General features: G+C 41.0%; 1 protein-coding gene across 1 annotated transcript; it reads left to right on the top strand.

Annotated features, from left to right (window-relative positions):
* The first annotated feature begins 652 nt into the window (after nt 1–652).
* Nucleotides 653–22111, top strand: LOC138756730 (janus kinase and microtubule-interacting protein 2-like). Its single transcript, XM_069923117.1, has 5 exons — nt 653–778; nt 1293–1370; nt 7617–7820; nt 21623–21688; nt 22007–22111. The coding sequence occupies exons 1-5, from the start codon at nt 653–655 to the stop codon at nt 22109–22111; spliced, it is 579 nt and encodes a 192-aa protein (XP_069779218.1).
* Nucleotides 22112–22543: the final 432 nt, after the last annotated feature.

Here is a 22543-nt window from a genome sequence, read left to right as displayed (position 1 = left end):
ACTGCACAACAACGCATCTTCTTCGAACCGAAGGACGAGCTAGATAGAGCAAACTCGTCCTCTGCATTTGACTCAGCAGCATGAAAAATGCAGTTTTTTTGGGGCATCCCAATGAAATGAAGATTATCGAAAAGCAACAGTTAAAAAGGATAATAAGCAATATGTTCTCACTGTGCACTTCTCTAGAGCTTAATAGAGGAGCACACTGGGAAACACATTTACATGCTTCCAGGTGCAGTTCAAAGACTTGTCCAATGATTTTTTGTTAAAGGAGTGAATGTCCTGCTGCCCCAGAGCATGTTTAACAAGAAGAGAGTCAAGCTGCATGAGAAATAAGAAAAGAATGTTTGTTTACATGGTGAGACTCTCCAAACGTGTTAGCCGGTTACCTGATCAATTCTCCTGAGAGTGTGGTCAGCGGAGTGAGTTTGAAGTCCAATCCCATAAGAAGCATCTCTGCTTTTGTTGATGGTGAATTGCATGGGCAGCGCTACTTCCTAGTGCCATTGAAATAGGAGTGACAGAAAGAAGCAAGGTGTAAGGTGCGAAACAACCGACAGTATAATAGAGTGGCAGCAAAAATGTGCTCAGAACGAGCACTTCAAATAAGCAAAGAGAAAATGCCAAAAATGTTTCCAGATTTGGGGGCAGCATGGTTAGCGTACTGGTTAGTACAGCACCAGTGATCAGGGCCAGCATTCGAATCCAGCGAGGAGTTGTACATTCTCCCCATGGCTCTGTGGACCAGGGACACCAGTTTCCTCCCACCATTCAAAAAGTACCAGGGTTGTAAGTCAATTGGGTGTACTTGGGCAGCATGGGCTCATAGGCTTTACCCTGCTTTAAGTCTAAATTTAAATTAAATATTTAAATCAAACATTAAATATTTGTTTTATTTCAGATTTCTAGCAACTGCAGTGTCTAGGTCTCATGATTCCAGTGATGTTTCGCTTTAACTCTGCTGTCTTCTCATTCATCTTCTATTTTCATCTCATCCAGACAAATCAATTGTGATTAGTAAGCTTTCACCACTCATCCTCAGATGGCAGTTCCACCTTCTTTCTCATTCACTCTTCACCCGAACACAGATATTCCTTCCAGGCTTTTCCCCTTACAATGTTCAGGTTCTAATTTCAGATGAAAGATTGACCTGGAAAATGTTCCTTTCAACATTTTCTGCCCGAATACCTGCTAAATATTTGCACATTTTCTTTTTTTTTAATAAAAATTGGGCAATTCATTCAGATCAGGCTGTTTGCTGAAAGGTGAATATTTTTATTCTCTCTTGCTAGGAGCTGTTTAGCAAGCAGAAGGGCTATTTGGAAGAGGAGCTGGACTACAGGAAACAATCTCTGGACCATGCCTACATGGTAGGAACACCAATCAACATTCCTTGGTGTATGGCAACAGTGCAGAGTCTAGATGCAATAAGTTTGAATAATTTATGTCTAGCATTGGGGTAACAGAATGAGAAGGGGAGAGATTGGTTTGTTTGAACAATTAAAAAGAAAACTAAAATAATTTGGGAATTCTCTTACTCAAAGAGTGGTGGAATCATTCTTGAAACATTTTTAAAGACAAATAGATATATTCTTTGATAAACAGGGAGGTGAACTGGAATGTGGTCTTGATATTACAAATCAATTCATTATTGACTCACAGAGAAGACTTGAAGGGGCAAAGGTGTCTACTGCCTCACCTAGTTTGTATGTTCACTTTGTCACATCTGTTAGTCCTATGTTGTGGAACAACAGAAGATGGGAAGAAATTAAAAGCAAAAATTGCATGTGGAAATTTAACATTGCCATGCTTGTTTTATGAATAGCACATTAGCAGCTTTACCAGGAGTTGGGCCTATTCCTGATTTTTGGATAATTACGAATACTACTACTAAATTTGTTAGGGCCTCAACTTTTAACCCTTGTGCATTAAAAGGCCAGCATTATTTCCCATCCCTCAGTGCTTTTGATGAGGAGGTGGTGAAACGGGTTCTTGAAGGTGAAGGTGCTCTCACTTGGCAGAGTGAGCTGCCTCAAGGACTATCGTCCAGTCTCACATCTACCATGATTAACTGCTTTGAGAGGTTGGACATAACCAGAATTAACTTGTACCTGAGACTTGGAGCCACTGCAATTCACCATCTGCTTTAATCGCTCCACAGCAGATGCAATCATACGGGCTCTCCACTCAGCCCTGGATCAGCCATACAACAGCAACATGTACATCAGGCTGCTTTTAATTGATTGCAGCTCAGCTTTCAACACCATCATACCCTCAGTACTGGTCAGCAAGCTTCAAAACCTGGGCCTCTGCACCTCCCTCTGCAACTGGATCCTTGACTTCCTCATCAGAATACCATAGTCAGTACGAATCTGCAACAATGTCTTCTTCTCCTTGTCACAATCAATACAGGTGTGCCTCAAGGATGCATGCTTAACCCAGTGTTCTACTCTCTACACCCATGACTGTGTGTCCAGGCGCGATTCAAATGTCACAAATTTGCCGATGACACCACAGTTGTTGTCAGAATCACAGATGGCAATGAGGAAACGTACAGGAAGATAGAGTAAGATAGATCAGAGAGTTGAATGGTGTCACAACAACAACCTTGCACTCAATGTTAGCAAAACTAAAGAACTGATTGTGGACTTCAGGAAGAAGAAACCAGGAGAACACAAACCAGTCCTCATCAATAGGACAGCAGTGGAAAGGGTAAAGAACTTCAAACTCCTGGGTGTCAACATTTTCTGCCCGAATATCTCTGAAGATCCATCCTGGGGCCTTCATGTTTATGCAACCATGAAGAAGGCTCTCCAGTGGCTATACTTCATTAAGCATTTGAGGAAATTTGATATGTCACCAAAGACTTGCAAGTTTCTACAGGTGTACCATGGAGAGCATTCTGACTGGATGTATCATGCCCAGGATGGAGGTGCCAATGCACAGGAGAGAAAAGGTCGACAGGGTTGTGAACTCAGCCAGTGCCATCATGATCATTAAGGACATCTACAAGAGTGGTGTCTCAAGAAAGCAGTCTCCATCCTCAAGGACCCTAAACATCGAGGCCATGCCCACTTCACACTGCTACCATCAAGAAGGTGTTAGAGTTGCCTGAAAACTAACATACAACAGTACAAAAAAGCTTCTCCCCCACCCCCACCCCCGCCATCAAATTTCTCAATGGACAATGAACCACAGATACTACCTCACTTTTTCTCTTCATTTACACGAATTTATAAATGTAATTTATGGCATCTTTAATGCTCCTGCAAAATTAACCCATTTTCAATTTTTTATAAATTTAGACATACAGCACAGTAACAGGCCATTTCAGCCCACAAGTCTGTGCTGCCCAATTTCCACCCAATTAACTGCACCCCTGGTACCTTTCGAATAGTGAGAGGATACTGGAGGTTTTCCCTGGGGAAAATCCACAGGAAAATCCACGGATATATGAGGAGAATGTACAAACTCCTTACAGAGGAGTACAAATCTCCTTAGAGATTCAGATCCTGGTCCAAAGTGCTAGTGCTGTAAAAGTGTTATGCTAACCTCTATGCCAACCATGCTGCCCTCATGACAATAAATTCTGATTCTGGATAGAAAGTTCTGGATTTACATCCAGTGAAGGTGAAAACTAGTCTGCATGGGGTGCAACGTGAAGGGAAACTTGTCGGTGGTGGTGCTCTGCTGCCGTGGCAGAGCTGACGGATTTGGGCTGTGTCATTGGAATGACTTTGGCCAATACATATGGTACATTTTGAAAATTATGCATTCTGTAGTCACTGTCGGAAGGCTGTGGAGAGGATGAAGGTCAGGTGGGTTGAGGAAAGGCCAATCATGTGGACTACTTTTGGGTGGTGTTGAACTTCTTGATGGTGATTGGATAGCACTCATCCAAATGAGTAGAGACTATTCCAAGAAACGATGAATTGTGCTCCAATGAAAGAAGGGCCTTGGGGTGTCAGGAAGTGAATTGGATTCTTTTCCCCATTCCCCATTAGATACCAGTTTCTGACTCTCAAATTAAGTTATGTTTCTCCTTCGTTGAGCTTTGAGGCAGGATATTGATGGTAACAGTATTCCATTTAAAGGTTAAGGGTAGGTGATTAGATTCTCTCTTGTTGGAGGTTCTCATTGCCTGACACTATGGTGGCACTTGCCACATATCAGCCCATCCCTGAATGTTAATTTTAAGTAACATCCTTGTGGCTCTTCTGCACAGAACAACACAAGACATACATAGGATTGGCAAATCCTTTTATCCCAATCTGTGTGACCCTAAGGCTACAGACAGAATGGCCTCTCAAAACATTCTATCCTCTATCATGGAAGTCTTGGACAACAGCAAGCAGGAATGTCTGGATCAGCCATTTATTCTGGGGGAGCTGACGATCCCATTCCTTTGAGTTGCGTTAAGACTCTTGGAAGTGATGGCCTAAAGGCTGAGTTGTACACGCCACTATGGGCCCAGACCTGCTGGAAGTATACAACACTATGCTCCTGGCAGGCAGTATGTCAAACTCCATGAGGAAGGGCATCATTACCCTCATCTTCAACAGAAGGGGGAGAAGGAGGATATCAGGAATTGAAGACCCATTTCATTGCTAAATGTGGACTACAAAATCCTGTCCAAGGTCATTGCCAATTGAGTCAAGTCTACTGTGGGGCAGGTGATCCACCCAGACCAGACCTGCATGGTTCTGGGCAGGAAGATCTGGCAGCCTCGAGCTACTCAGGGACACTATTATGTGCAGGATAGGGGGATGGACATCTGCCTGGTCAGCTCAGACCAAGAAAAGCCCTTTGATCAGATATCACACACATACATCAGAAAATAGAAGAGCAGAAGTAGGCCAATCGGCCCGTGGGGTCTGCTTAATGCAGATTCGAAAAGGGTATGTGGAGAAGGATGCAAGGGGCTTTGTCATAGTTCATGCCCAGCAGCAGTGTGACAGAGGACTCTCTCATCTAAGGATTGTTCCTGGGGACACACTCTGAATCTGACATCCAGAACTGCTGGAGGACCATCAAATCAATGAAAGACATCCTTTGGTCTGCCTGAAACCTGTTGGTCTTTCAGCAGACTGAGATGTTAGTCCAGAAATACTGCCAACTGGCAGATTCCTGGCTGCAGGAGTATGTGCTGAGAAACACTCTGAGACTTGATGTGAGGGGGCTGTGCGGAAGAGTCCTCCCATTACTAGACACTGAGGGGGTGAGACTGAGGGGAAGCCCCTTCACCAAAAAAGGTGGAGGGGGGGGGAAAGAAATGACAAGGTGCCACAGTGGTGGTAACGGAACTGATGGATTTTGGAGAATGTCAACCCTTGATAAAAGGTCATAGGAGTTGTTCTTCATTATTTTGATCACTTGACTGAGAAGTCCAGAGCCAATCGTTATTCTCCACACAACCCTCCTGCTTCCTTGAATAATAATCTTATAACAGAGGTAGCTAAAGATCAACTTCAATGCAATAAAAATATAAGAATACTTCACAGAAAGGCATCAATCAAAATGACACCATGACAATAATGTGTCATGTGTCCAAAATCTTGGCTCCAGAGCAAAGCTTTAAATAATTGATAGGAATGAGATGTAAAATATAGTGAAGTTCTGGGAAGAAATTCTCAGTTTTAGGCCCTGAGAAGTGACGATTCAGGACTGATACTAAAATTGGAGAATGAATGATATAATAGGGAAGGAGGTGATTGCAGAGAATAGAAAAGATTGAAACTGAGGAAAGATTTGAAAACAAGTACGTTCTCTTTCCTTTCTCTCATATGCATTCACATAGTTGTCTTCTTCATGCCTCTGTTTACTTCACCTACTCAACATAACAGCAAGATCTACTGTCCCTTGCCCGCATTGTGTTCCTCATTGAATTTTTATTTGGTTAATGTTAATATATTTCTAACCCTTAGAAAAGAAGACATCTCTGTATCTACCCTATGAAACTATTCCACAATCTAAAGGATTTCATAGTCACCTTATGGCCTACTTTTATCCAAAAGCACTTCAGCCTATAATTTCTTTCCTGATTATTCACCCAGATAATCAGGAATAATCCTGATTATTCATTATAACATCAACAGATATTTACAGTTTTTCAAAGTAGTTGGTTCTCAGAATTGAACAACTTGAAGACACAGGTTAAAAAGAGTAGCTGTTAACAAACCCATCTGAAAACATTTGGCTTACAGAATTTCTTTGGTTGGTAATCTAAACAAGCTATAATGAACTGTGGTCTGCTCTGAAATTCATTCTTCTCGCCTGTCTAGAGCTGGACTTTGGTGGAAGAGGACAATATGCTGTCACTTCCACATTGCCGTTTATTGCTACTGATCAGGTGTAAAACTCAAGGCTGAACAGTTCAGCACAGTGTAGCCCGATTGGCCCATAATGTTGTGCTGACCCCTTATAAACCTACTCCACGATCAGTCTAACCCTTCCCTCCTTCACAATTCCCTTTGTTTTTCTTGCCAATGTTAGAGGCTTTTAAATGTCATTGTATCAGCTTCAGCCACTGCCCTATCAGTGCATCCTAGCCATCCACTACTCTGTTTTAAAAAAAAATCCTCTGATTTCTCCGCTAAACATTCCTGCACTCGCCTTAAACCGATATCTTGGGAAAGAGAAGATGGCTGTCTATGCCCCTCATTAATCTTTTCCAAAAAAAAAACTGGAGCAATGATATCATCACAAATTAAATGCTGGAGGTGTTCAGAAAAGCAATGGTGATTCCAGCTGGTTAAACTTGCAGTGCTCACAAGCAGCTTTTTCTGAATTCCCAAATTCTAACCAAAGAGAATACAATGCAGTTAGACGTGCTTCTGTCACGTTTACCAAGTCAACAGTGTTGACACAGCCACAAACACAATTAAATTAGCTACATTGACGTGTTTATTTGCTTTAATCTAAAATGGTAAGATTCTGATCTTGGTGAATTGCAAGCCTACAGGTTTGTTTTGATCAGAAACTGGAACTGTGTCTAAGAGCTGCAGCATCTCATCTTGGTAATGTGTAGCATTAAAGTGGGGCCTGCTGCTTGCAGATAACAGGGGTAGTGACTGTTGCCAAAGCATTCTTGCTGTCACTCTTCATACTGAGTTACTACAGCAACGTTGATGGAAACACAGAGACCATTGAGAAGCTTCAGGGCTGTATGTTTCAAACGAGTTTGTCGTGTATGGGTTTGCAGGATCCAATCTGCTTTTGTTATCAGTGGAATGTGGCGTTCTGGGTCCCAGCCTTCAGATTGGAATTGGATATGCTTGTTATCAATTGAAACGCTTCAACTGTTGTTATCAAACACCGGCTACCTGTGTCATTGGTTACTAATAGCAACTCGAGTGCAGCGTAAGCTTTCAAACAAAAGGCTGACATTCTGTGGGATTTTTGCTGTGTTTGACCCATCACGAAGTAGCCCTAATTGTTCTTGATGCTCATGCTTGATCAGAGTGTGGCAGCCTCGCAACTGAAATCTGATCCATTGGCCTGTGAGCACTGGTACAATGCTTTGCAATGACAGAATACAGTTTGTGCTTTCCTTCTGGGATGGTTGTTTTTTAATGGGTTAGCAATTTTTCATAAAATATGTATATTCTCTTCCTCAGCAAATCCAGGAGCTGGAGGCCACACTGTATAACACCTTACAGCAGTGTCCTGGGAACAGAGTAAGTGAGACACTGACCGAGAAGCAAAAGGAAGAGTTGAAGTTGGCGGTGGAGAAGTGGCGACGTCAAGTCCTAAGACAGAGCCGGGAGTATGATGGTCAAATCTTACAGGAGCGTATGGAACTGCTGCAACATGCCCATCAGGTATAGTGCAGGCCCCTCGGCTATCAGTGCTACTCAGTTCAATTAAACTAGACATTCCTCTAAATTAGAATTTTGATCATTGCAATGTCAATAGACTAACTTATTCCCTTTTAATGTTGATTCATTTTGATTTTTTTTTTGTCCTTTATTGCTTTCTTTTTCAGAATCAGTAGTGGTCTAAATGCATTTCCATCAGGTGTTTTAATCTTCTCATTTGGTGCAGTACTTGTTAACGTACCCAGGTTGCTTATAAGTTCCAAAGATAAATGTTCCATGTTAAAAACACAAAATGCACATGTACATTGCAGAGGATTTGTCTTTTAGTAGTTCAATAGAATAATTACTTGTTGCTACATAAAAATATGGGTTGCACAATTTGTCATTTCAGAATGGTTATTTCAGTATTGAATTTGTTTTAACACATTGAGCCTTAAAGGTAACACAAGATTCAAGGTTAGGTGGGGACTGTGGGCCTATTGTTAAACGTGCGGTTAACATCGGCTTCACCTCTTTGCAAATTACTGGTTTCCAGGATCAAAGCTAAAATTCAACTCAAGATGATGGATGAACACCCCTTGGCTTGTTTCACGGAGCTCATTGTGAGATGTGTTAAGATGGCCAGCTTCTAGTGCATGTGGCTCACGGCATAAAACTCATATTTTGTCAAGTTTACCCTGAGTCATTAGAATGGGTGATTTGCAGAAGTGAAATGGTACTTGTGCTCTTTAGAGTTTCAAGTGAGAAGGGAAGGGGGGAACATGGTGGCAAGACGGAAGGAACTTGTGTTCATCATTGACTTATGGGCACTGGATTTTCAAGCTCACTTTAACGATTTTAGGTGCACAGTTGGTTTTGATGTTTGTACTAATAGATACTACATCAAGTTCAATTTTTTCGATTAGACTTTGTTTGCTTCCTGACTAGAGTATTCCTGGATAAAATAATATTGGAAGTCCCTTAAATCAAGACAAACAGATTTGAAGGATTGATGAATATTAAATAAAAGCACAGATTTGATAGTTTTATTTTTTTAATTTTAATATACAACCATGGTAAAAGGCTCTTCTGGACCATGAAATCCATGCTGCCTAATTACACCCAGTAACCTATCATCCCTGTACCTTTTGGAAGTTGGGAGGAAATGGAAGCACCGGGAGAAAACCCACACTGGTTATGGGGAAAACATACAAACTCATTGCAGACAGTAAAAACACAATGCTGCAGAAATTCAGCAGGTCAAACAATGCATTTGATATACCTTCATCAAGGGCTCAAGCCCAAAACATTGGCAATGTATCTTCACCTCTGCCATATAAGGTTCACTCTTTGAGCTGCTGGGTTTCTCCAGCATTGAGTTTTTACTTCAACCACGATATCTGCAGACTTTCCTGTTTTACTTCTTTCCTTACAGACAGTTCTGGATTCGAACCCGGGTTGCTGTCACTGTGATAGCGTTGCACTAACTCTGCCATGCCCAGTTGTTCTTTCATTTCTGTGTACCCATTCAACTTTTGCTTTTTATCTTCCATGGAGAGCCGTCCATTCTTAAGTCATGATTTTTTTTCTGCGTTATTTGGAGAAGAAAGCAAAAGATCACAAATCCATGAATTATGGTGGAACCTGATTTGCAAAATCTCTCCACCAAAATCATTGTGTTGCTGATGGTCAAAAAGATTAAATCCCCCCGCCCCCCCACTGCAAAGACATAGGTAACAAAATTACTTGAGGCTGCAACAAGAGCCAGATGAATTAGAAACTGCATAAACCATTTGGCCTATCAAGCTTATTCTGCCATTCAATAAGCTTAACTTTGCATTTCTGTCCCTCCAGTAAAACCATTTACCCCATTGGTTCTCATGGTGCAGTCTGATGAAGAGCAAGGGCATTCTCTCTGGTGTCCTAGATAATATCACTAAAAGACATCACTTCAGAGAAAATGTTCTGGTCATGTGGCCATTTCTGAGTTCTTGTAATGGAACAGTGAAGTCCAGTGTGGGATCTATGATATTAATGAGTAAGGAGGAAGGCTGAGAACTGGAGCCCTGGCAAGTCATCAGTAAGCACACCCTAACTTTTAGAACTAAAATTATCGTGGTGATGGGAGGCAGAGGGTAATGGAGAAAGGATGCGTTTCTGGTTGGAAGTCCGTGACAAGTGGTTTTTGCAAGGATTGGTGCTGAGTCTCTTACTGTTTCTGACATTTATTGAAGACATGGCTGTGAATGTCGGAGGTATAGTTGATCAGTTTGCAGATGACATGGAAGTTGGTGATGTTTTGGGAAGTAAGAAGATCGACTAAAGCTACAGCAGGAGATTCAGTGCCCTCCATAATGTTTGGGAGAAAGGCACATTTTTTTCCCCCCTTTATTAGCCCCTGTGCTCCGGTTTTAAATTTGTAATTAAACAATTCACATGTAATTAAAGTGCACATTCCAGATTTTCTTAAAAGGTATTTGTGTACACTTTGATCTGACCTTGTAGAAGTTACAGCATTTTATATACTGGTAGTTCCCTCATTTCAGGGCATCATAAGATTTGGAACACAGCAATGGTATGTATATTAAAGTAGTCATGTTTAGTATTCGTTACACGTCCCTTGCATACAACGACTGATTGAAGACTGTGATTCATAGACGCCTGTCAGGTCTCTACTGCAGCCATCTTCAGCTCCTGCTTGTTTTGAGGGCTGGTCCCCTTAATTTTTCTCTTCAGCATATGGAGGGCGTGCTTAGTTGGATTTGAATCGGGCAACTGACTTGGCCATTCAAGAATTTTTCAGTTTTTAGCTTTGAAAAATGCCTTTGTATGGGATCATTGCCTTGCTGTAGAATGAAGCACTGTCCAATAACCTGAGCAGATAAGATGTTTCTGTACACCTTAGAATTAATTTTGCTACTGCCATTAGCAGTTACATCAAAGAAGATAAGTGTGCCAGTACCTGTAGCAGCCACACATGCCCAGGCCATAACACCCCCACCACCATGTTTCACAGATGAGGAGGTATGCTTTGGATCTTGGGTAGTTTCTTTACGCCTCCGCACTTTGCTCTTGCCATCACTCTGATACAGGTTAATCTTGGTCGCATCTGTCCACAAGATATTTTTCCAGAATTCTGCAGATTCTTTTAAATCTGGTACTTCTTGGCAAACTGTAATCTGGCCATCCTGTTTCTGTGGCTAACTAGTTTGCATCTTCGAGATTCAATTTATTGTCATTTAATAAAGCGTTGTCATATTACAAGGAATTGTTTTTGCCTACTGTAAGGCAGATAGAATTGCCATCTCCTGAAGTGCCTCTTACAGTCAGAGAAAGAGAAGCAGAGTCACCGAGCATCCGTAAAATTGCCTCCAGTGCTTTTGCAGCCACACAGAGCCCGGTCCAAACCATTGGCGACCGGAGCTCCAGATCTGAACCGCCAACACCATCAGCGCCTTTGGCACCCCCTCACGTCCCGGTTCCGACACCTGGTACCCCCTCAGCCAGTTTAGAGCCAGTCTCCAGCAGTCCACAGCCCGGCTGCCAGTTTCCAGCAGCCCACAACCTCCATGGTTTCCTCGCCTTGATTTGTTATCAGCCCACCATATGCGTGGATCTTTCAGCCGCAGGGCCCCCTTGCTTGTCCGCCGCCGAGGTCACCATCCCATGGGTCGACTTCTGTACTTCTTCTCAGATGGGAGATGGTCTCCCCGTTGTCTGGTCCCTGCTCCAATCCTCTGGTTTCCTGAAGTCAGCAACCCGTCGTGGCTGCTACCATTCATAAGTGCCAACATCTGAGGCGCAGACCCTACAGTTGCGGTATTTTAAATAAAACTACCATCAGCTTCTTTAATGGGCCATTCAAAACCTATGCAGAGCTGATGGCAGTTGGCTGGGCGGTTGGATTCTGCGGGACCCCTGTCTCCATGGGTCCGCACCAGCAGTAGCCTGTCGACAGGCATTTGGGATTTTTCTTCATGATGATGAGAATTCTTCTGTCCTCAGCAGTGGAGGTCTTCCCTTTGCAATTACTGAGCTCACCAGTACACTCTTCCTTCTTAATGAAATTCCAAACAGTTGATTTTGAACAACGTTTCTTACTGTTTTATTCTTGTTTTTCAGCCTGATAATGGCTTCTTTGACTTACATTGGCACAACTCTGGTCCTCATTTTGTAAAATGGCAACTACAGACTCCAAAGGTGATCAAAAGCTTAGAGGCAAGCCTAGCTCCCTTATACCTGAACCAATGAAGCAATTAAACATACCTGAGTATTCACAAACACTTGTGAAGCCAAATGTCCCAAACACTATGGTGCCCTGAAAGGGGGGAACTACATGGTCAAACCAAAATATATACAAATAACCTTTAATAAATTCTGGAATATGCACTTTCATCACATATGAACTGTTTGATTATAAATTTAAAACTGAAGCACAGGGGCAAACAAATGAAAAAACATGTGTTTTTGCCCAAAACATTATGGAGGGCACTGTAGATCAGACAGAAAGTTGATTGGAGCATTGGCAGATGGATTTGAATTCTGACAAGTGCAAGATAATGCACTTTGGGAAGCCGGGTAGGGATAAGATGTACAGAAAATGCTACAGTACTGTGGAATGTAGATAAACAGAAAAGCCTAAAGTTCATAATGGCCTGAAACTGGAAACACAGAGAAAAAGCGACGAAGAAGGTATATAGCATACTTGTCTTCAAAGGTCAGGTATATAAAAGTTGGGTCATTATGTTGGAACTTTATGAAACACATATTGTGCGCAGTTCTGGTTGTGAAACTGTAGCAAGGATGTGGAGCAAAGAAAAAAACAAGCTGTTAGAGAAACTAAGTGGAACGTGCAGCATCTCTGGGTGAAAAAGAATTGTTGACTTAATATTAAAACTCCTTTCACCTCTCTCTGTTTACTGCAGTCTCCTGTCTATTGGAAATATATGATTGCATTGGAGAGAGTATTGTATAGAAGAGATTCACCAGGATGTAGTCTGGATTGGAGTACTTTAGTCACAGGGAGAGATTGGATAGTCTGGGAATTTTTCCTTGCTGTTAAGGAAGTTGAAGAGTGCCCTGATAAAGGTATATAAAATTATAAGAGGCCAGAATTGTTATTACATCTAAATGTTCTGCATGGATATAATGGACCCTAGGGTTTCTGTACTGTATAGAGTGGTGAAATTTCTCCTCGATGGCCTGCTCTGTGTTTTGAGATTGTAATCCTTATTTCTATACTCAAGATTCACCAACCAAAAGGAACATCTTTGGTGTACCTGATGATGGCTCTTGCCGCTTACTCTGCAGTGTTCATTACAAACTGCTAATATCTCAGTGCTACAGTGGGAGTTGAGATCACTCTCATGCAAGATCTTATTTAATCTCAGCCAGCCATCCTGTGGTTCTGTGCTCATCAAAGGCTTTCAGGGGCTTTGAGAAATTTGTCCTTCCACAAAGACTCTGATGAGATTATGGGGAGAGATGGGGAAATTTTTTGGACAATCTGGTTGCTCTGTGAGACAACATAGTCATGATGAACTGAATGGCTTCCTACATGTTGTGAGGAAATTGGAGACAGTTGGTATAATTGAATGATCCAGTGCTGCTGGGAACGAAAGGACTGCTTTCCTTTCTCTGTGAGGCAGCAGTTGTGGTTGTGCCATCCCTGTCACTTTGCCATTGGGCTTGGCTTTCCCTGTTATCCTGCCAGCTCACACTGGCATTGCCCGTTGCACAACAGTGGACCCCACAGTCTGACCTTACAGGTATCAAAGGCTGGCTGGTTGTCAGCAGCCTACCACTGTACCTACTGAGGCAAAGAAAAGGTGCAAGAGGATTTTTATGTGGTCTCACATACTTTGGATCATAAATCAGGTTTGGAATGTTTATTTGGTCTTCCCAATGATTTCCAAGTTATGATCAGGTTAGCAAGGTAGCGATCAATGGCCAGAGAGGAAATGAAATGTGTGAGGCTTTAAGAATGTTCTGGGCTAGGGGGATAGGGACATGGAAGTAACAAAATAGGGTGGTTTTAAACCAGAAAATTTGCAGATGCTGTGATTGTAGTCTAAAATGCAAGAATGCTGGAGAAAATCAGCAGGTCACGTATCATCCTTTAAGATAAAGACACACAACCAACGTTTCAGGCCTGAACCCTTCATCAAGGTATGAGCAAAAAGCAGCAGGTGCCTGAATAAAACAATGGGGTGAGGGGCAGAAGGAGGAGCACAGGCCCACAGACAAGAAGTCATCAGTGGATATGGATGGGAGGGACGAGGAGAAACCAAGTGTTTTAGGGGGAGGGGCAGGAGTAAAGATGGAACTTTTCATCGCCTGGGTCTTCCCCTCCCCCACCCAGTCTCACCCCTACTTCACATTCTTTGGGTCTATATTCATTAAAAGCTGATCACTTCCAATGTCTTCTGTTTCTAATGTAATCTCAATGAAATGTAATGTTAAATCGATTCACGAGAAATACCTGTGACCAACGCCAGCCATGTGTTCTGTGACTTCGGCTTCACTGCATGATCTGTGTACCACACAGTGTACCACACAGTGTAGCACACAGTGTAGCACACAGTGTAGCACACAGTGTAGCACACAGTGTACCAGACAGTGTAGCCCACAGTGTAGCCCACAGTGTAGCCCACAGTGTAGCCCACAGTGTAGCCCACTGTGTACCCCACACTGTACCCCACACTGTACCCCACACTGTACCCCACACTGTACCCCACACTGTACCCCACAGTGTACCCCACTGTGTAGCCCACTGTGTACCCCACTGTGTAACCCACTGTGTACCCCACCGTGTACTCCACCCTGTACCCCACCGTGTACCCCTCCATGTACCCCACTGTGTACCACACAGCTTTTCCTATTATTTTGATTTCAGGAGCACAGAAACCAGGGAGCTCTTATCATTGTAGCTCACCTCGACAACTTATCCTTTCATGTTTATTGTACAAATGATAAATGACTGCGAGATCTCAAAGGGACTTGGCCAGTTCATCATTTGTCACATTGGTGACAGATCTTTATTTCACCCAAATAGAGCTGGAGCAGAGTCATTTTTCTTTCCACTGGCTGTGTTGTGCACTGAGCATTTTCATTGTTTTGATAATAAAAAATAAGGCTCATCAAAAATCATGGATAAGCAATTTTATCGCATCCACCACTGGAACTCAGGAAACCAGTGGAGTTGGATTGATTGCTCTGCCGCTTATCCACAATTAACGGGCCTCAAGAATGAGAGAGTGATTTGCCAATTCTGACAAGTTGCTCTCAGATTTGTCTTGGTAATCAACAATCGCAGATGCCTGAGACCATGAAGATTTCAAACGTAAATCATGTTTTCTCTCATTCTCAAATGGCTTAGTATTGAATTCAATGATTTGATCTTGTTTGAGGGCGCCAAGCATTTGCGGTTAATGTTTCTGAGGAAAGGTTGTCATTTTTGTACGATGTTAGTAAACACAATGCAGCAATTCAACTTAAAGGCATTTTGTGTCGCAGATTTGTGAAAAAAATGGAGGGAAAATGTTCACAAATCAATTCTCTGGAAGGTGGTACTCGTTAGAAGTGAGGTTATGGTCAAAATTAAATACATTTCCAAATCATTAAATCACTGGCCAAGTTTTCCAAAGCAATTATCCATGGGTGTAAGCCAGAGGTGCTTTTTATTTGGTGAATGATGTTGCTTGCTGTGCCACCCAGTGAGAATTAGGAAAAGCAATGGTGTCTGGGATGTGAGTGAAGGAACAGCAACTGTGCATCCACCAGCCAAACGAATTGAAGGATTGTAAATTTACATCGCAAGAACTCATCAGGGATTGTCAGTTGGATTGGGTGAATTCTATGATCTATCAGGCACAGACATAGAAACAAAAGGGGATAAAGCAATTGGGTCTAAAGAAGGAAAGGAAAAGTAGAAAAAAAATTACATTTGGTAATTCTGAAACATCCAGTGACAATTAACACCTGAAGGGATGAGGCACTATATTTATAATAGTTAATTATAAACCTTATTAAGATTTATTAGCAATACTGAAGACTTAAATATTAAAAACATGTTGAAACAAGATGGTTAATCTGCATGAGTTTAATTTGGCATTTGCTTCAAAAATACAGAAACAATCCCTTCTATTTATTTCACACAGACTGTACATTTGATTTTAAACACATACTTGCACCTTGTGTTGTCTGAAGCATCAGTACCATTTCTGCATTAATTGCCAGCAAGTACAGTCAGACTCTTTGTTATGCTGATATGAAAAGCAAAAGGGTATTATTTGTACTGCTAAATTGATTATTGGTTCTTCCTGTACTAATAAATAAATGTGTATTTTACCACACCAAGCCTCAATTAAGTTGATTGTGAAACAGCTGCTGGATTTTTTCTTGACAAATTACAAAACATTTTTTTCCCCTCGGTACAAAATAAAATGGAATAATTCTTTTTGAAGTTCCTTGCTATTTGTTCCCGATAATAACCTACATTGAGTATGGCCTCAGTGTGTCCTATGGAATGGACAGACGATATGCAGTTTGGATCACTGCATTGTGTTCAATCCGCAGATATGACACCCAGCTTCCAGTCAGTCATCTGTCATGTTAAATCTTCATCCCTCTCACTCAGTGACCTTTCTGCCCTTGCTCTCCTAAACTGATCCATCGATGTTCAACAGAAGCTTAGTCTCATCTTGTGAACAGCCACGTGACAATCCCCAGACTCAACGTGGACTACAGCAATGTGGGATAATAGGGCAAATCATGCTGAATGAAGCCCACCCCTCACGGAGGGGCACCATCTAGCATGGCTCACAACAGATTCATAACCATGCTGACCTTTGCGATTTTGCAGCTCCTACCGAGTTGTGCCCCCAAGGCCATCCTGCTAAGCTCTGGCTGTTGGTAGACTATTTCATTCTGGCGATCAGAGACATGGAAAAAAATGTCGAAATAAATTATAGGATTTACTTAAAAACCTGACAGTGTTGTAATTAAAACATGAATGTTAACTATAACAATAACCAGATGATTAGCCTCCACTTGTTACTGCAGGTTAGTTGTCCATTGTAGCAGCAATATTAGAGTTCAGATGCGCCTGCAGTGTTGTGGGTAAAATTTGCAAATCCAATTGCCTTCATTATAGTTAATAGTGAATCTTAAAGGACCTCTTAATCAGCTATCAATGTGTTTCTGTACAGGTGTACTATTTCCATGCACACCTTCTGAGAGTACCTTTTTTTATTTCCTATTCTAGTACCACCACTCCACCCTAAATTTTACTTTTGTTTGTCCCCCTCTCTTACCATTTCTCTGCATTTTAAAGCATTAATTTTTTTCAAGTTCTACTGATATATCCATCCATCTGAAAGACTTATTCTGTTTCCCCTTCCACAGATGCTAACCTTCCCTGCGGAGTATTTCCAGCATTTCCTGCTCTTACTTTCGAACCCTAAATCAAGACTTGCTAATGCTGAACTGACATCAGTTATTTCCAGTAACTGTACAAACAATTTCACTGAATAACATGATTACCAATGAAATGCAACGGAATTTCTCAGTCATGGAGCTGGGTGCCATTGATCACTCACACCAGACAACACCAGAGCTTCTCCATTGACTTCTGCAATTTTTCAAAATAGTTGCAGGACCTCTTCTCCTTTTCCCTGACATTCTACTATCTGCCCTTGGCTTATCAACATTTATTCCTGGGAAACATTCAGAAGGCCAAGCATTTATTACCCGTTCATAGTTACCTTGAAATTCCCCCATTTGACTTCTTGAACCTTCATGGTTCCTGGCTCCGAGGGGTACTTTTCTCATGCTGCTAAAGAACGAGAAGTTGCTCCAGTTCCAAGAAGAAATGGGACTGTTGGAGAAGTCAGGGTGGAAAGTGATTTGCAGGGGATGTTAGAAGCAAGGATGTTTCCATGCACCTTCTTCCCTTCGAGATAGTGGAAGGTGAGAGTTTTATTTGAATGAATTTTTAAAAAAAAGAGTCATACTATGCCATTGAAGATAATCTAAAGCATGCAAAGAACAGGGAGACTAGTGGTGGAATATGAGGTTGAATTACCCTTAACTAAAAGGTGCCGGAGCTGCTGTAACATCAGGGCTTCCGCTGGTGTGGAGAGTGGGGAGTGGCGACACAGATCTCCCACAGGGTCCAACTTCCCAGTCTGACTGCCATAAATCAATGACTTCAAGGTCAAGATGGGGAGATTTATGGGGGAGATCAGTATGGCAAAATGGCAGGCAAGTGGAGCAGAAACTAAGACCAGACCAACTATGATCCTACTGAATGTCAGGATAGATTCAAAGGGCCAAGTGGTCAACTCCTGCTCTGGTGTCTTATGTTCTTTTATCCCAATATCCCAGCATGCTTTCATCTTAACCCACAATTGCTGCACCTCAATAAACCCTTTCCTTCCAAGATACCTTCCAACCACCAATAATCTTATATTTATGTCACTGTTAATCCTGGCTGAATTGCACAAGATGTTTGCTAACTATAAGTGAGTGAGGGTTACACCTGCAGGTCTTGAATTGTTTAAGTCTTACTTAAGATTCATGGTAATCAGTGTATTGGAAAAAAATTAGAATCCTGTGACTGGTAGTTTACTGCAGGGTTCAGTTCTGGACCCCTACTGTTTTTCATTTATGATTTAGATATGAATGTAGGAAGTATGATTGATAAGTTTGACACAAAACTAATGGCATGATGGTTGGTGAGGGGTTGCTCTTAGAAGACAGAAGTGGTTCTCAACCTTTTTCTTTCCACACACACACCACCTTAAGTAATCCCTTACTAACTACAGAGCACCTATGACATCCTATGGCATTAGTGCTCTGCGTTAGTAAGGGATTACTTAAGGTGGTGAGTGCGTGAAAATAAAAAGGTTGAGAACAACTGTGTTACATGAATTGTAAAATGGATGATTGGAATTTAGATAAGTGCAAGATGATGCATTTTAGAGGACAAAAAATGTAGAATATAAGCAAAAAATTGTAGAGTCCAAAAGAGTATTGAGGAACACAGGGACATTGGTGTACAAATCCAAGGAACTCTGCAGATAGCAGATTGATGAAGATGGAACACTGGTCCTCATTACCCAGAGTAGAAACTGTAAGACTAGGGAGGTTATGTTACAGTTTTATAAAACATTGGTTTTATTACCAATAGAGCTCTACATGCAGTCCTGATCACTGCACCATAGGGCTTGATGGCACTGGAGGGTGCAGAGGAGAGTCACTTGTTTGTTGCCTGGGATTAATGTTTCTGTTATGAGGAGAATAAATTGGATGGGTTTGTTTTACTTGGTATGGAAGAGGCAAAGGAGATGGGGGTGGTGGGGTTCCTGATTAAGGTTAATGAAATTATGAGGAAACCTTTCTCCAAAATAAAAGTGTCAAAAACTAGCAGAAGGGGTAAGACATTCATAACAGATCTGTAGAAGAATCCTTTCACTCAAGGCAGTGGCTTGATTGTGAAACACTCTCCCTGAGTTGGTTGTGGTAACAGTTACCCTCACATTACTGGTCTATCTGTACAAGCACTTCAATTCCCAAGGATGGAAGCTTGCAACCAAATGCTGGTGAATGGGATTAATGTAAATGGGTGGACGTGGTAGGTAAGGTCCTGTTTTTGTCCTATATAACATCGTGTCTGTAAGAAAAGGAACAACAGTTATCAAACTCTGCAGCAGCATGATGAATAAAATAAGAAAATGGTAGGAGAGAAAGAAGGAAGTGGCTAGAGGCAAGTTGCACAAGAAATTAAGAGATAAGATGTAAGAAACAAATAAATGAATAAAAGAGAATTTCCCAAAGGCTGGTAGACTCAATTAAAGGTTAAATTTAAAAAAAATTTAGACATAACAGCATGGTAGCAGGCCATTTCAGCCCACAAGTTCATGCTGCCCAATTTGTACCCCATTAACCTACAACCACCGGTATGCTTTGAACGGTGGGAGGAAGCTGGAGCCCCCGGGAAAACCCACGCAGACACAGGTAGCACGTGTAAACTCCTTACAGACAGCATGGGATTCGAACCCCGGTCCCGATCACTGGCGCTGTAAAGGCGTTGCGCTAACCACTACGCCAACCTTGCCACTTCATTGGCCTCATCCTGTTTGGAAATACCTAAATAAATAAGGATTAAAAAGGGGAGCTTGAAGGAAATTGAAGAATTTCTGGAGTGTATGTTGAACAATAGAATGTGGAAGTGGTTAATGACAATAACGGCAAATAGAAATGGCCTTACTTCAGAATTAATGTAAATGGATGGTTGCTAGTTGACGTGGACTAATTGAGCCAAAGGGCTTGTTTATGATTGGAATAGTCAATGTTTGCTGGGCCGTGTAATTGTAAGGCAGACACTTGCTTTCAGAGTGTGCATCTGTTGATTCCCTTTGCTGAGCATTCATTTGCTTGTGGGTATTAAGTCAAATTGAGAAAAATTATTCTGTTACAACTTGTAGGACTGATTTAGTGGTGGCCTAAATAAACTCCAAACCATCATTTTTTGATTTATAGAAATAGTGCAGTGGCAAAACAATTAGCAGTGCCGACAAATACACACATAAAAATTTCACAAAGGAGTATTAAAAATTTCCATTTTAACTGTTTAAACATTGCCGATATTTTATGGCATTCATATTGCAACGTACGTATTTATTGAAAAGCTAATAGAGTTTCAGTAACGGAATATGCTAGAAGTATTGCTCCAATACAGATATGAAATATTATAAGCATGATACATTTATGCATAATACAATAGCTCTAGAATGTTTGTAAACATTCATCTGTTGTTGAATTGTACTCACCAATTTGCAGAAATATAGCTATAATGTTCCCTCATTAATCTCAATGATAGCCAAATGAATTCTTTGAATTTGAGAAAATGATAATTTACCTTTCCTCTAAGTTTGTGTTCCTATGGTAACTCTATGCATGAGCTTCCTGGTTTGAAAGTCCGCTCAGAGTTTGCGCTTATGTAGCTCCAACAAAATGCTCATTTGACACAAGACTTGGAAACAGAGGGAGAGGAAGCAGGCTCCAAGAAAGGTTGGTTGGTTTCAACTGTTTTGACAGACAAACCTTTCTCCTCTTGAAAAGTAATGAGTTTAGTTTGAACAAAATGTTCATGTGGTTATAATGTATTGTGTTTGCTTCACTTGCCCAGGGAAGCAAAACATTTTCTGGACCTGATAGTAAAAAATATAGGGACATTTGCATTTGAAATCCAATTGCATTTGTTTGTTTTAACACTTGAGTGGTTTGTAGCTTAGCAGCTGGCGACAACATTGGCCTTTGTCCTCAGACAGATTATCACCCTAAATCTCCAGTTGTCAGAACATTGCCCTGCAATCTTGGCACTAATGCCTTTTTGTGTCTGCATTTCCCTTAGTTGTATGTTCTGTCTCTTTTTAATAAAGTGGATTTCTTTTGAAGCTTGGTGTTATTAATTAAAAAGATCTTTATAAAGAAAAGTAATATTGAAAGCTAATTTACTGTACTGTGTTCCTGAACGTTTGATCATAAATGATTGGTGGCATTGAAAATACTGCTTTATTCATTTGAATGAGAGGTATTTCAAACAGATTAATATTCTACTGTCAAATAATATCCCACCTACTTTGCAGTTAATCTAAAAAATGGACCACATAATACATTTATTTTGTCTACACTATAACAAAATTTTCCCTGCGAGCATAGTGAGATTATGATGTAGAAATTGCATAGAGTTGTCGTCATGTTGGCATTTACAAATGATGGGATCTGTTGTATAGTTCTTAATAGGCTGATGTCTCTTTCAGAGAATTAGAGAATTGGAAGACAAGATAGAAATCCAGAAAAGGCAAATCAAAGAAATAGAAGAAAAGGTGAGCCCATGATATAATGGAAATAAATTAATATTTTATAATTATAAAATGAATTGCATGTTGTAAAATATATTTTTCAATTTTGATTTTTTATTGGAAAAGTATGTAATATTGAAAACACAGCATCCTTTGCTTATGTATGGAGATAAGAAGTTTAATTATTTATTTACATTAGCAGGCTTTCATCTCATACTAATATTTTTCTCTTCTTTAAACCTTTCCTCTTCTTCCTTTATCCCTATTCCCACTGGTTACCTTTACTTTACGATTTACATTTCTGTTTTCAGTTTTTGTTTTTATTTCTGTTTTTCTCCTTAGCTTTTATTCTCTGGCCCTGAAGGCCAGTCTTCGGAAGGACAGGTTAGTGGCCATACTTGTCTCTTGTCATTGACGCCTTATGAAAATTGCTGTTCTGGTCACTGAATTCATAAACTTGTTTGGATGGGTGTACTGGCTCACCAAATGAGATATTGATCGCTTTATAAATCTGTAGGCAGTCAACAACACTTAGGATATAAAGTTGGCTATTATTCTGTTGAACTTACGTACCGATCCACATTAAGCACAGGCAGACTAAATTCTTCAGTGGGGTCTAGTTTTGTTCATGGCATTTTAATTAAGTGTCCAGAATCCCCCTTCTGATGAACATGACAAAGTAGGAAATCCTTACATTTGAATTGATGTAGGGTGAAACCATCACATTGAGCAGGAGAAGGCCAGCCTTTGGGGGAAATTAATGGAGAATGGGGTGGTGATTAAATACTTAATTGTGAAGAATGTAGCTCCAAAATGTACAAAGGCATCCACGTCAATTTTTTTTGCCAGTGGACAATAGGGCATTTGAGGATACTTTAT

The sequence above is a fragment of the Narcine bancroftii genome, chromosome 3 (assembly GCF_036971445.1).
Source record: "Narcine bancroftii isolate sNarBan1 chromosome 3, sNarBan1.hap1, whole genome shotgun sequence".
NCBI lineage: Eukaryota > Metazoa > Chordata > Chondrichthyes > Torpediniformes > Narcinidae > Narcine > Narcine bancroftii.
Note: the sequence above shows the minus strand (reverse complement) of the source record. Positions and strands in the feature narration are given on the sequence as shown.

What these genes read in the sequence shown, in the direction of transcription:
- LOC138756730 (XM_069923117.1), top strand. Translation starts at nt 653, where the DNA reads ATGGTTAGCGTACTGGTTAGTACAGCACCAGTGATCAGGGCCAGCATT. An exon ending in TTCCTCCCACCATTCAAAAA is followed by an intron (nt 779 to 1,292) that starts GTACCAGGGTTG and finishes CTCTCTTGCTAG; the next exon opens with GAGCTGTTTAGCAAGCAGAA. An exon ending in TGCTGCAACATGCCCATCAG is followed by an intron (nt 7,821 to 21,622) that starts GTATAGTGCAGG and finishes TGTCTCTTTCAG; the next exon opens with AGAATTAGAGAATTGGAAGA.